The sequence below is a fragment of the Canis lupus genome, chromosome 12 (genome assembly GCF_003254725.2).
Source record: "Canis lupus dingo isolate Sandy chromosome 12, ASM325472v2, whole genome shotgun sequence".
In the NCBI taxonomy this organism is placed as follows: Eukaryota; Metazoa; Chordata; class Mammalia; order Carnivora; family Canidae; genus Canis; species Canis lupus.
Window position 1 is genome coordinate 20,887,775 of NC_064254.1, and position 14,259 is coordinate 20,902,033.

Sequence of the window (14,259 nt, forward strand, 5' to 3'; positions counted from 1 at the left end):
ACAGAGATAGGGTGTGTGTGTGTGTGTGTGTGTGTGTGTGTGTGCATGAGCAGGGGCAGAGGCAGAGGGAGACGGAGAAGCAGAGTCCCCAGTGACCAGGAAGCCCGATATGGGGCTCGATCCCAACACCCAGAGATCATGACCTGAGCTGAAGGCAGATGCTGTCTGAGCCACCCAGGCACCTCCAATTCATCCATTTTTAAAGAAATTTGAGTTCCCTTGCCAAAAGTTATTATTAACTGAGCTTCAACCAAGAATAACTTAGTGCAAATAATTTGTATTGAATAGATTTAAAATCTGATACAAAATTGATCGGCATGCACCTTCTTCCTTGTATACTTACCTGTGTGGTCTTCCATCCTTGATAATGACTATTGCTTATTGATAGTGACTATTGCTATAAAGCTCTGTCCTAAACACCTAATATTTCATCTCTGCATTTAACCTCAGCCATCTGTGCTAAGCATCTATATCGGAAACAGAAGTTCAGAAGAGTCAGGTGGGGCACCTGGGTGGCTCAGTCAGTTAAGTGTCTGCCTTTAGCTCAGGTCATGATCCTGGGGTCCAAGGATTGGGCCCAGCAGCCAGCTTTCTGTTCAGCAGGGAATCTGCTTCTCCTTCTTCCTCTGCCCCTCCCCCTGCTCATACTCTCTCAAATAATTAAATCTTAAAAAAAAAAAAAAAAGTGAGGTAACTTGCTTGCAATCCCACACTACACGGCAAAGTCTTTATTCTAACATGTACACTGTGCCGCTTCCAAAGATAGGTGGGCCCCTTCTAGCCCAGGCAGGAGTGCCTCCTGTGCCCTAAGACATGTGTCCTATTGCATCCTGTTCTAAAATAAGGGTGGGGCTGTACTTTGAGGCCACCACAACTCCCTCTTCTGAACCCCTTAGGGAAGTTTAAGTTTGGATCCTGACTACTCTCTTGCAAGGGCATCGCATGACTCCTGGCCTTGGTCTCCTTACACATTTAGCCCAGTGCCTTAGAGCAGAGGGCCGGAGCTCTGAATGAACCCAGGAGCAGCCAGGAGGGGCTCTGACAACTCTAGATCACACAGCCTCACAAAGGACTGACCACCTCTGTCGTACTTGAGGTGGGCATGAGGTTGCTGGAACCCGGTTTTGATGATTTGCTACAAATAGGTACCCGTGTCACTGGGAACATTGTCAAGGGGTGAGGCATACGAATTGCTGAAAGGCACTAGCTTGGCTAAAATGTTGTCACATTCATCAGTTGAGGGAAGCCCACACCTAGGCTTATTATTGGAACATAGAATGTTAGTGGTAAGTTGACATGGTCACTTAAGAATCTGTTCACGAGGCAACGTGGAATCCCACGTGAATCCGTTCCTTCCGATGTCCCAAGTTTTCAGACTTCAAATGCTAGGTCTTTGGAGAGAAGTAATTTTCACAGGGGCTGAGGCCCCCTTTGAATCCACCTGACAGACTCCCATCGCTTCATAGCTACCAGGTGAGTCCCAAGTCCCATTGCAAGCACTTCTGGCCCAGCGCTGCTGGCCGGGGAAAGCAGGAGGAAGGCATGTGGGCAGGAGGCAGGGCTGGGGCTAACCCTGATGAGGTCTAATTACTACCTCCCCCTGCGAGCTCGGAGCCACATTCTACACATTTCATCACTGGGAACACCCAAATTCCAACCTCTTCCCGGTTCACCTTATTTAAAAAAGCAAGCCGTGTCTCTCACCCAACAGCTTGGGGAGATTGTCATCTCACCGTTGTCAGCCACAGGCTCCTGCAGGTGTCCAGAGCTGCAACGCTGTCTCCTAGACTCCCCTCAGCCACCACCTCCTGAAATCTCCACGGCCTGTGAAGGCTTGGAGGAAGCCCCCACCCTCACAGAGATTTCCTCGGCCACCTTGCTAGAAGAGTTGTCTCTTGCGCCCACCTCATGGAACTCACCACAAAGCACCCTGTGAGAGCATCTGTGCGTGTTCGATACCAATCTAACGAAGGCTCCTTTAGGAACTGCAGCCTTATCTCGCAGAGCTCGGCTTCCTCAGTACACTGAGCTCAGCCCTGTGCACCAAGCACTCTCCCAGTGAGCCAGGTTAACATTCGTCAAAGGTCTGGTCAACGCAAGAACCCCAATGGGCAGCAGAGGTGGCAGTAAGCACCGTTTATTCACCAGAGTCCAGATGATCCGAGAAAGGGAACAACTCCTGATAATTGGTTCTCTGCTACCACTACATCGTCAGGTACTGGGTTCCACCCTCTTGTTCCTACAACTCCCACCGCAAAGCCTGAGCTATCTTCCACAACCTTAGGCCACAAACTGGGGCCAGACATCCTACGAAAGCTACAGCAAAAATCGGTCCCAGGGAACTTTCTCCCTTTGGGTGAGTGCCATCCTTATGCTGGAGAAGAGAAAATGAAGCTCATAAAAATGTCAAAGATGACAAAAATGAACTTTAAAGATTTATTTATTTATTCATGAGAGACACAGAAAGGCAGAGACATAGGCAGAGGGAGGAGGCTCCCCGTGGGAGCCTGATGCAGGACTCAATCCCAGGACCCCGGGATCACGACCTGAACCAAAGGCAGGTGCTTCCAGGAGCCCCCCAAAAGGAGCTTTATTAATTTTTAAAAACATTTATTTATTTTAGAGAGAGATTTGGGGGAGGGGCAGAGGGAGAATCTTTTTTAAAAAAAATATTTATTCATTAGAGATGCAGAGAGAGCAGAGACATAAGCAGAGGGAGAAGCAAGCTCCTCACAGGGAGCCCGATGTGGGACTCGATCCCAGGACCCCAAGCTCACAAAGGCAGCTGCTCAACCGCTGAGCCACCCAGTCCTCCCCAAAATGAGCTTTAAATTGGTGTCTAGAATGAGAACTAGTGGCCAACGATGCAATGCTATGAAAGCAGAGAGCAAACAAACTAAGGCAATCATTATCTTGCTCCTATTTTCTCTAATGAGAACAGAGAAACATCTGCTCAGTACCTGAAGTCTAAGAGTGATGTGGGGACAGTGGGAGACACCTGTTTAAAAGTTCACACCGCGCTGTCAAAACTCTATAGAGAAATCATGAGCAACAGAGGACCAGATACTGAGAAGCACTGCCCTATCTTCCTAAGGGGAAATCAAGTAGATTTTGGAAACTCCTGAATGGTGAACTTCATGTAAAATGCTGGCAGCATCTGGAAGTGTTATAGATGATAAACATTCTGACAGGACCCTAACAATTGCTGGTTTCTTTTTTTTTTTTTTTTAAGATTTTATTTATTTATTCATAGAGACAGAGAAAGAGAGAGGCAGAGGGAGAAGCAGGCTCCATGCAGGGAGCCCGATGCGGGACTCAATCCTGGGTCTCCAGGGTCACACCCCAGGCCGCAGGCAGTGCCAAACTGCCGCGCCACCGGGGCTGCCCCAATTGCTGGTTTCTTTCCAGCTCTTGATTCAACAGAGTGCCACACCAAACTAACTTCCTTTCTTGTTTTTCTTGATAGAGGATTACTACAGCAGCCAAATGAGTAAGTAATAAAACAACAGTTGAGAATTTTAAGAGAATAGTGGGGTGGATGGAACAGAACACAATTTGAAGGTAACAGCTAACAAGAGTTTACTCTGTGCTTGATGTGGATCCAAGGGCTTGTATTTACCTAAAAGTCACACAGGTATAATCCTAACCAGGCAAACAGGTCCCCAAGTTGTGCTGCTTACATTAGGCTACAATACGGCCTACCCATATGCACTGCAAGGCTGCTAAAGAGGGGAAAATGTGAATCCTCCCCTTTCCATACAGGTGGGCCAACTTGCCCTTCAGCTTCCCTGGAAGAGAGAAAAAAGGATGGGAACACATCTTGCCTTGCTTTGTCCTCTTACCCACTTACTTCTCTGAGGGGAGGAGGGAGACTTTCTGGTTGCCAAGATTGGGAGATACAATGAGTATATTTTCTTAGCACAGCAAGTTGTTAGGACAGAATCTGACACCAAGGGGAGCTTATAGTTTACAGTGGGTCAGTTACTGGGCTCATATTCAAAATATTTTAATAACCAGTTCACTACCAGACCAACAAACACCACAAAAACCATTGGTGTGCTAGGGCCAGCCCTAGTAAGTTTGCGTCAATAGGGTTATCAGCTGGGGTAATAAGCACTGTTGTGGTTTCAGCTTCACCAATCCAGTCTTTCCAGTAAGAGATGAACTATTTTGATTTTCATTTATCTGATTTCTAGGTCCTTCTTTTTTTCTTTCTTCTTTTTTTAGGTTCTGTTTTTTCAACATGTTCTGCACTTGGATGGGCAAGGATATGACGACTATCACCACCAAACCCCAGGAGTCCTCTGTACTTTTCAGCCAGCATCCCCAATACTAAATGCAGTTTCACATTTTCAAGGTGATACTGATAAGCTGGAAGGCACTCAAAAGTTAAGATCCAGTCTACACTGGAGACCATGTAGTATAAAGGAGATGGAAGGAACAGTGGCCATTCACATCATGGCTCCACGTGTATATGGTTGGACCTGTAAATCAGACTGGCAGGCAGAGGGGTATGAAATGGCAAAGAAAGTGGTAGAGCTTTTGGATTAAGGTGGGCTCTCATTACTCTAGAGAAGGGGTCAGCAAATTATGGCTACAAGCCTTCTGTTTTGTGAGTAAAGCTTTTTTGGAACACAGCCATGCCCATCCATACACATATGGCTGCTACTGCACTGTACAATGGTGTAGTCCAAAGTTGGGGCATAGACTGTATGGACTGCAAAGCCTATAATATGTACTATCTAGCTCTTTTTTTTTTTTAAGATTTTATTTATTCATGACAGAGAGAGAGAGAGAGAGAGAGAGAGAGAGAGAGAGAGGGAGAAACAGGCTCCATGCAGGGAGCCCGACATGGGACTCGATCCCGGGACCCCAGCATCATGCCCTGGGCTGAAGGCAGCTCCAAACCACTGAGCCACCTGGGCTGCCCCTATCTGGCTCTTTACAGGAAAAATTTGCCAACCTCTGGTCTAGACCTAGGAAAGGAAAGGAACTAACCTGAAGATATGGGGAGGGAGGCCGGAAGGGTGAGAGGAAGAAGGGGTATGTTTAGAGAGCTGGGACACCAGAAAAAGGCAGAGAGAAAACCATTAGGGTGGAACCATCACCATGCCTTACTCTGTGGGGATCCCTCCTCACATGAGTTGAGCTACAGAGTAATCTTGACTGAATTATCTACATTTATTTGGGTGAGTTCCTAGATGAAGAAAGTGGATTTTTCTTCAGTCTGTCCAAACAGGCAGCATATAAACAATGTAAAACGTGAGCACAGGTAATCAAAAACGTTTTAATGATTAATGTTTAGACATTATTTAACAGTGTGGATATATCCAGATGAGCTAAAGCACACTTTGACAGCACACTATTGAATGTTATAGTTTCTGTATTGAAATATGTAAAGACATTTGCAAACTAGTACCTAGGAAGACATACATTTACAAATATACACATTCTAGATTTGATAAGGTAAATGTAAACAGATGCCGTGACTCCCTCCAAACAGAAAACCCACAAGACTAATAAGAGAACCAACTGGCTCCCCTAATATGAATGTGCAAAATTAAAGCATGATAAACTGATATTTACATAAATATCAAACCAACAATTAGTTTATACATTGTCGATGACCTTCTAAGATGTGTCATGAGTGGTTCAATGACTGGTTTTTCTCCCAAGGGAGAAGGTATTCAGAGTAAATTTCAACACTTTAAAATGACACACACAACAGTCCTTATCTGTTTGACCACTGCCTCAAGGGTGACAGACATGATTTTATGATAAGCAGTCTCACTTTTAAATAAGCAGTTCTACACAAATCTTTAGATTCTAGGCAGAAAAAGAAAATTATAGGTCCTATTAGATTTCACCAAGCAAATTATCTCTATCCAATTTCCCAGTTCTCTTAAACTGTAGCTATCTGTTTAATTTTACCTTAAATTTTTTAAAGTCCCTTTTTCCCCCTTTATTCATTTTAATAAGCTAGGCACATTTTACAACAAGTTTGTGTCAAAACAGACAGCAGTACAGAAATCAATCTAAATTTGGACCCTGGCAACCAGTTCCCCATTGCTCATCTATGGGAGGCTGTTGAATGTAAATATTCAATTATCTCTTTTGAAAAGTATACATCTTCTCTCTCACGAGTGGAAAAGCAAAAGTGGGCATTATCTCCTGTATAAAAACACTTAGCACTTCAGAAATTTTAAATGTCCTACTCATTCTACATACTTTCTAAAATCTTGAAGACAAAGAATATATATTTAAGGTTTCATCAAGACTGCTTTAGAGCTCCCCCCCCCTTTTTACATTATCAATAGTGGCACTCAAAATAAAAAAATAAGATCTGTTAAAAAGTTAAACTGACCTTCCACTAGATTTGAGCCTGCCTGATTTAAAGCCAATATTATAAAACCGAAGGTGCCTTTTCTGATTTCACATGTACAAGTCACTTGAAATTATGTGTCACACACTAGTTTCATAAATCATGGTCTTTGATTTTTCTAAACAGAGCTATTAAAAACGAATAAAAACTTGAAACATATCCTAATTTAAATCAATAAGCTTTGGGGCCCTGCTTTTTAAATTTTAAGGCATGTGTGTTTCTCTACTGTAACAACATTGTACAAATTTACAATCACATGCATGATCTACAGTAAAAAAAAAAGTTTGAATTACAGTGTTTTTAAATTGTGAATCACAATTCAGCACCTATCATGTTATAACTAATAAGGCAACAGCAGTGTTGTATACTACAATAATACGCCCTCCACAGTCTAGCGCAGGGGTCGGTGAGAGCCCAGAAATGTTAAAAATCTTATGCCTACGTGTATAATCTGTATACATTTTCTAGGGGTTTGGAACTGATGAGAGAGGTCCTACATGAATCACACTATTGTAGGCCAGACTAGTTACAGCAGCTGTTAACGAGCATCGGGCACAACTCATACTGTGCTTACAATCAGACGATGGGTTTTGGAGGTTTATCAACTCCTCGGCTTCAATCCTTCCGTTGCTTCCTCGGCTTCACATTGTTTTCCAGGGAAGAAAAGCTGTTGGTGTGTCCATTCACCGCAGCCACAGACCCATTCTGGTGGTCCTTCAGATGCTCTTTTCTCCGCGAGGCCCCCTTCTTGTTGTAAGTCTGAAACGCATCAGGGCAGATGGGTCACGTGACCGGCTGTTCTGCTGCGGGGTAGGGTTGGGGGGTGCCCACTTCCCTAAGCCTAGCCTTGATTCCCGTTAGGACCCAATGCCACTGGGATGGAAGGTCTGCAGTCCAGCAACTCTGGGAACATTTTTTTGCCATTTGCCATCACTCTTCCTTTTCTGAGGTATAGCCCGAGGTAAGTTCACAGGGGCAAGGGCTGTGATATAAGTGCTATTCTACAGATGAAGTAGGAAATTCAAATTATACTTCAGTTGGCTTTACCCTCTTGCATCTGGAGGGCAGGGGAGGGGGGATTCCATGGCCACATCAGTTTCTCCCACTCTAGTACCTCTCCCATCACTCCCTTCTCTCATCTTCAAAATTTGCTGGTGACTTCAGCAACTGCTTTGGCCTGTATGTACAAAGTGCAGTGTTGCTATAAGCAGTTAAAACAGTGTGATTTTGGTTTTGTCAGGCCCTATCCTTCAACCTCCCTCATGCCTGACAAATGTCCCAAAGTGTGGCATAGATCACCAGCGCGGCTGGACCATGGGCTCACTCGAACACACCACCAAGTCCAAGGGTGTGGGATGAAAGGTGCCGGTGGGCATAAGAAAGGGGAATGTGGCAAGGCCCCTGCGTGGCTGCGCAGCCAACTGGACTTTACTGCCTCCACATCCCTGGCTTCTGCCCTTGCTCCTGACCTCTGGTGCCTGCCCAGAACCAGGCACTGCCCACAGGAGTAGGAGCACACCTCATCCAGGGGAAACTGGGAGTTGCAGAGTGACCAACTGGAGATGATCTGCCCTAATTGGGCCCTTCAGTGAGTAAAATTTACCTTACATCATGCACTGGGGAATGAATGAGCCCCCACATCTGAGCAGTGGATGTGTGAGGAAACTGGGACAAAAGGGCAGATTTCTATCTACAGCTGAGGGCTATGAGACTGCTAAATGAAATCACCTGTCACGTGTCTGCAGAAGTCTACACACTTTCCTAAAATCTTGAAGACAAAGAATATATATTTAAGGTTTCATCAAGACTGCTTTAGAGCGCCCCCCCCCTTTACATTATCAATAGTGGCACTCAAAATAAAAAAAATAAGATGTTAAAAAGAGCAGATCTGTTAAAAAGTTCGGCAGTAGAGAGCCTGCTGAACAACTCTGCATTCCCACAGGAATCCTCAGCTTCCTTGCCATAGATCTAGAGCTCTGGGGTCTGGGACAGATTTCAGTACCTTCTCTGTTGGCGGTGGTCCCCCTCCCAAAGGTAGGGACTGCCTTGTCACTGGGACTAAATTAGAGCCCACTGCCTGGCACACAGGCACAGAGGTTCTACACATCGTCCTCCTTAAATGAATAGATGAGGGCTTCTGCTGGAATGATCTCAAGTCCCACCCAACTGCCACAGATAGGTAAGACTCACCTGAATATAGAAGTTTGTGAAGAGAGCAATCAGAGAGATCATGTATCCAATCTGGAAGTACAGCCACCCAAGGGGGAACGAACATGGCCAGATGACCCCACAGCTGGTCTGGATGATTGTCAGCACAAACTGAAGCTGGTGGGAGAGAAGGGACACAGCTGAGCAGCGCAGCCACCGCCCAAGGACAAGGTGCCACACCAGATGGGCTCTCCAGCCAGCATGCTGAGTGTGCGATCAGACACTTACAGGCCTTTCTGTAGGTGAAGCCACTCCATAAACACCAAGCATGCATTTTATGCATAAATTGCTCCTGAATTGCTATTTATGTGTCATGGTCAAATGTTTCTTATCCCCTTCTCACTACTTAAATTACCTTTAAAATTCAGACACTAACACTACCATATACTGTATACATGAAAATTGCTAAAAGCAGATCTTAGAAGTTTTTGTCACAAGAAAAACAACTGTAGCTATGTAGAATGACTTCGGATGTTAACTGAACTTACCAAGTCATGTCACAATACATACATATACCCGATCATTACAGATCATTACACCAGATACTTCATACAATGTTACAGGTCTAGTACAGCTCAGTGAAATTGGGGAACAGAGGAAAACGAATCTCCCCAACACACAAGCTTTAGGGAGTCCATATAGAGATGCAAGGCATTTTTTTGTTTGCTTTACATCTTTAAAAGAGAAAGGAAGGGTGTGGGGTGTATGTTTAAAAGAAAACCAGTGATGCTGCTATGGGATGTGCAATTCCACTGGCCACTTTTCCTAGTCCTCTTTTTTATAAAGATTTATTTGAGAGAGAGAGAGGGAGGGAGAAAACAGGAGGAGGGGCAGAAGGAGAGGGACAGAGTCTTTAAGCAGACTCTCCACTGAGCATGGAGCCCAACCCAGAGCTTGATCCCATGACCTGAGCTGCAACTAAGAGCCAGATGCTCAGTGGACTAAACCACTCAGGTGCCCCAACTTTTCCTATTTCTCATTCATGTACTCTTGGTTTGAAGAAGGCTGGTCAACAGATTTAAACTTCTATCAAGATATAATGCTTAAGTCCAGGTGATTTCTGATGAATACTTTTTTTTTTAATGAATAAGTCTTGAAAAGCAGGTGAAAACACTTGGAGAAATAGGGGAAAAGTGTTAAAATGAGGTGTGGCTACTGAGAGGGGAGTCTTCAAGAGGAATAACAACAGTAGGGGGCAGGGTTCTGCCCACAGAATTTCTGGCCCAGCTCCCAGGGTTTCCATGCAGGCCTGTTTGGCTTTTTTTCCTTCTCTTTTTTAAGGTACATATTCAGGCTAAGAAATAACTAGGAGTGATGCTTAAAATGAATCTAGGAAAACTAGGTGCAATCTTCTACCTCAAAGGGCAGAGCTTAATAGGGAACCAACTTTCCCAGTCTGTTCTTTTAAATTCTGCTTTTACAGGGCTGTGGCTGTGTGGTATAAATTGATCTCTGCATCACTTCTCAAGTGTAACAAGAAGGTTAAGAACAATTATCCTTCCTCACAGGTGGGTGAAAAAATTAACAAGGACTAGAGAGCAGCTGGCAAAGAGGTGATAATGAAATGTCAAACACATAAGTAGCTCAGACGATCTTCTCAGATGTTTTTTTTCCAGATTGTTATTTTTAAATATTGAAAAACCACAACTGACTTGGAAAGACTGGCATCAGCTTGGTTTCTTTAGAAAAATGTGTGATAAGGCAAGGCTAGGGTGGGCTAAGGCTTTAGTGTTTAAACCCCTCAGTCAGCTAAGCTTTGGTGACTGCCTCAGTGTCCTCATCCATGAAGTGGGGATCACTTCAGGCTACTGGAATGGTCCACATAAAACTGCTTACTTAGCATGAGTGCTGACACATTATACACTCAACAAATGTGAGTGTTTAACATTAGTAGTACTAATGTTAATATTCAGTTCACGAAAAAAAAAATCACAAGGGGAGAGAAACAGGCCTCTATCATATACTGACAACTCTGGGAAGCTTCAGAAAGGATGGTAGGACATAATCACCAAATGCCAACAGCTGCTAGGTGGCCCTGGCATGGTAAACCTCAGGAAGGAGGCAGTCACCTAAAGCACAGTGGGTGCCATTCTCGCCAACAGATGCTTTACTACATGGGTGCCAAGAGGTCACCTGCACCTATCCTGCTATATGGTTCTCATTGCCCAACAGCTACAAGCACGCAGGACTCCTGCTATCCCACAAGTCCTTCTAGAATTCCTGGGAACACCGGAGGCAGTGGTCACTTCGTATTCTGGATAATTTGGAAACACACATATGTACACAATGCTTTGTGCAAAACCTAAGGACAAAGGACTGAACCTGAAGTCAAGAAATTAGATTCTAGTCCTTATATTCTACAACCTAACTAGCTGTGTGCCCACAGGCATGGTTTCCTCAAGTAAAATTAAAATGCTCTGCTCTGTCCACTTCAAGGAGTTTAACTGGATCAAAAAAAGAGAGGGTGGGAAAGGCACATAGCAGATCCTATTAAATAGTAATAAAGCCAGGAAGAGCCGTCCACCAGGCAGCAAGTCCTGGGGAAAGAGGCCGAGGTACTTACCAGTTGCCCCTGAGTGATATACTTCTTCCACCAGAGGTATGGACGCATGGAAGGGACAGATGACAGGCCATAGTACGAGTACATCAGGACATGGATGAAGCTATTAAGTGTGGCACCAAAATAAGCTGCGAATCAGAGGGGATATGGGAAAGGAAACGGATCAGTGTTTTATACATAACAAGTTAAAGAAAAAAAAAAACATTCCTTTCAGATCTGAAAAAAAGATGCATTTAAAAAGGGGCTGGCAAACATGGTAGCAGCAAGCACCGCATGGATCTATACTCAGAATTCCGTTTCCAGTGGGCAGGCAGCTGCTGGGATGCTTTACAGCCAGGGTCAGCTGGAGCTGCCAGGCAGACATCTAGCGCAAGAGACAGAAGGCCACCCCCTCTTGCCTGGACTCTGGCACCTAATGGCTTTGTCACCAGACCCCATCAACTTCCAGTGCTAGCTGCTTTTCTTTTTTCTTTTTCTTTTTTTTTTTTTAATTTTAAGATCTTATTTATTTATTCATGAGAGACACAGAGACAGAGGTAGACACATGACAGACACAGGCAGAGGGAGAAGCAGGCTCCACGCAGGGAGCCTGATGTGGTACTCGATCCCAGGACCCCAGGATCATGACCTGAGCCAAAGGCAGAGCTCAACCACTAAACCACCCAGGTGCCCCACTAGCTGTTTTTCTTTACATGGCCAAGTGCTTCAGGCTGCTGTGCTGAAGGCCTGGGGGAGACAGCTAATGGGCAGTACGTTCAAAGTTGGCTGGCTAACACATCTGCTGAAGTTTGAAGAGGCCTTGGAAGTTGCCTCCTTGTTACTTCCTGGGACTGTAGTACTGAGGCCATATTATTTTTTTTCAACAGTACAATCCAGAGTCCAGTTCCTTAGAGATAAAAAGATTCCTCTTTTATCACATGCATTTAATTTCCAGTAGAACCACCAGTTCTTTTTTTAGACTTTCCGTCCTCCTCCCCCACAGCGGGCAATCCAGTAGGGCTCTCCAACTTTCCCACATGCAGTCAGAGGTATACAAGACTGGGGTCAGGGGAGTGTCTACTCCTGACTAGGACAGTGACTGTGTGATCTTGGACAAGTCACATCTAGTTTCTGGTTGTTTTTTTTGGGCATTGGGGCTAGTTAAAATCTGCCACCCTGTGAGTTCTTTGAAAATGTACTCTTCAAATGTAATGAAACACTGTTTCTATTAGAAAGTTAAGTCAGATCATCAGAAGCCTGAGCTGCGATGGTGGGGGGAAAAAAACCCCACAAGAGGAGGGCCTAGAACCTGAGCTCTACCAAACCTTCTACTATCTCAATTTCCTCCCAAACCAGAGGGAGCTGGGTTTGGCAAGTTACCTTCCTAGTTCTAAAATCCCATGACTATGTGAATCTTGGTGGGCCAGGTTAATCCAGGGCAGTGCCATTTTAGGAAAAAAACATGTGAATAGACCCAAAGGTCCTCAAATTTGTCAGAGTGCTGGATGGCAGAAATTTTGATCAGGATATTTGTTAGAACTTCTCAAACTAGGGCAGCCCCGGTGGCCCAGTGGTTTAGTGCCACCTTCGGCCTAGGGTGTGATCTTGGAGACCCGGGATCGAGTCCCACGTCAGACTCCCTTCATGGAGCCTGCTTCTCCCCCTGCCTGTGTCTCTGCCTCTCTCTGTCTCTCTCTCTCTCTCTCTCTGTCTGCATGAATAAATAAAAGTGTTTTTTTTTTTTTTTTTAAAAAGAACTTCTCAAACTAAACCTAAAAGAGACAACTTAATCTCCAAAAATTGTAAAAAAGCTTCAGACCATAAGCTTTCTAAAAACAACAGACATCCATCTTTGGAAATTTACTTCATATTTCAGCACTTGCCACTGAAGATGCCCTGCTAACCGTGCTTCATGGGAGGCTCATTATATTAGCACAGGTGCAGAATTCCTTCCGTGCTATTCAGCTAAAGCTATATTTCATCATTAGTCTTGTGCCCTGGGACTCCCTCAATGGTGTGGTTCCAGCTTTCTGGCCTGCCCCTACTAGTCAAACATCTTCCAAATTGTAGAAAAACAAGGGCTAGAAATAAACTGGAACAGTGTCTTCTGTCCCTATTTCCTAATATGCCCCAGTCTGGGAATTTGGTATTTCCCTCACCTTGCCAAGTCAGCTAGAAAAAGGTTTTTGTCAGCTTACTGAGTGCGGAGGCCACACAAACTATCGTTAAAGCCAACTCGGACACAAAGTTAAAATGTTTGACCTAGAAATCCACAGAAACAGTACCTAGTCTCTAAAAGCCTTGGTTTCAACTTAGCCTTTCTGCACACACCTATTCCCATCACCGCCCACCCCTCGTGCCCTGTGTTAGACTTACAGTGGCCGCAAGGGACCCAGTTCATCACAAACCACCAGATGTTCAGCATGGAGGCATGGTGGTAGACATGCAGGACTGTGATCTGGTGGTTGTTCTTCCGTAAGATGAAGAAGAAGGTGTCCATGAATTCAATGAGCTTGGAGAAATAGTACCACCAGAGGACACGGATAATCTAAAGGGAAGAGATCACCAATGTTTCTCTGGAATATTACCCCTGACATGTTTTACTAGCCATCTCAGAATCCCAAGTTCACCTCACTGACCCCTAAAATCCTTCTGCAGCTGGGAGCTCTGGTCATCCTCAGAGTGTCTCTAAGAATACTCCAGTATTCTTTGGGGGGATAGTCGGGGCAGTTTGGAATGACAAGAGGGAAAATTTTAAAAGAAGCACTGACATCCTTCAAGACTAACAAAAACAGGAGGATCAAAGTTCCAAAAACCCTAAAGCCTGCCTATTCCCTCTGGAAGAAGCTGCAGAGCCATCGGAACAGAAAAGCCTAAGAGGCACTTCTGATTTCAGTGACTGGTGTGGGGGCAGGTGACAGGATAGGAGGCAAAGAAGAAAAGGAGTGAGAACTTTCCATGTCCAGTCCCTGCCCAGTTAAATACGTCAAACAGCTCTAAGGAAATGACTGCCCATCTGACCTTAAAGCAGCAGCCTTTTATTTAAAACAAAACACTCAGAGTGGAAGTCAGAATCTAAAAGACCACTCTCAGAGATCACTGTGAGGAATGATTACAGCATTCAGAGATG

At 44.7% G+C, this 14,259-nt stretch overlaps 1 protein-coding gene and 2 long non-coding RNA genes across 5 annotated transcripts in view; 2 read left to right on the forward strand and 1 right to left on the reverse strand.

Moving 5' to 3' along the window:
* The first annotated feature begins 1,319 nt into the window (after positions 1-1,319).
* Positions 1,320-6,304, forward strand: LOC125752216 (uncharacterized). The gene is made up of 2 exons (XR_007401180.1): positions 1,320-1,473; positions 4,228-6,304. It is a non-coding gene; the product is annotated as an uncharacterized LOC125752216 (long non-coding RNA).
* ELOVL5 (ELOVL fatty acid elongase 5) overlaps positions 5,268-14,259 on the reverse strand; it is a 74,890-nt gene continuing 65,898 nt past the window's right edge. For 2 of the 3 annotated variants that reach the window (XM_025419043.2, XM_025419044.2), the window contains 4 exons: positions 13,506-13,677; positions 11,154-11,278; positions 8,573-8,707; positions 5,268-7,141 (listed from right to left, as the gene is read on the reverse strand). In XM_025419043.2, the coding sequence (XP_025274828.1) occupies positions 6,998-7,141; positions 8,573-8,707; positions 11,154-11,278; positions 13,506-13,677 (576 nt within the window). In that variant the 3' untranslated portion in view covers positions 5,268-6,997. The remainder of the gene's footprint in view (positions 7,142-8,572; positions 8,708-11,153; positions 11,279-13,505; positions 13,678-14,259) is intronic. The other variant, XM_049092161.1, reaches the window with a different exon arrangement.
* On the forward strand, positions 7,141-8,893 carry LOC112641763 (uncharacterized). Its single transcript, XR_003124824.3, has 2 exons — positions 7,141-7,343; positions 7,623-8,893. It is a non-coding gene; the product is annotated as an uncharacterized LOC112641763 (long non-coding RNA).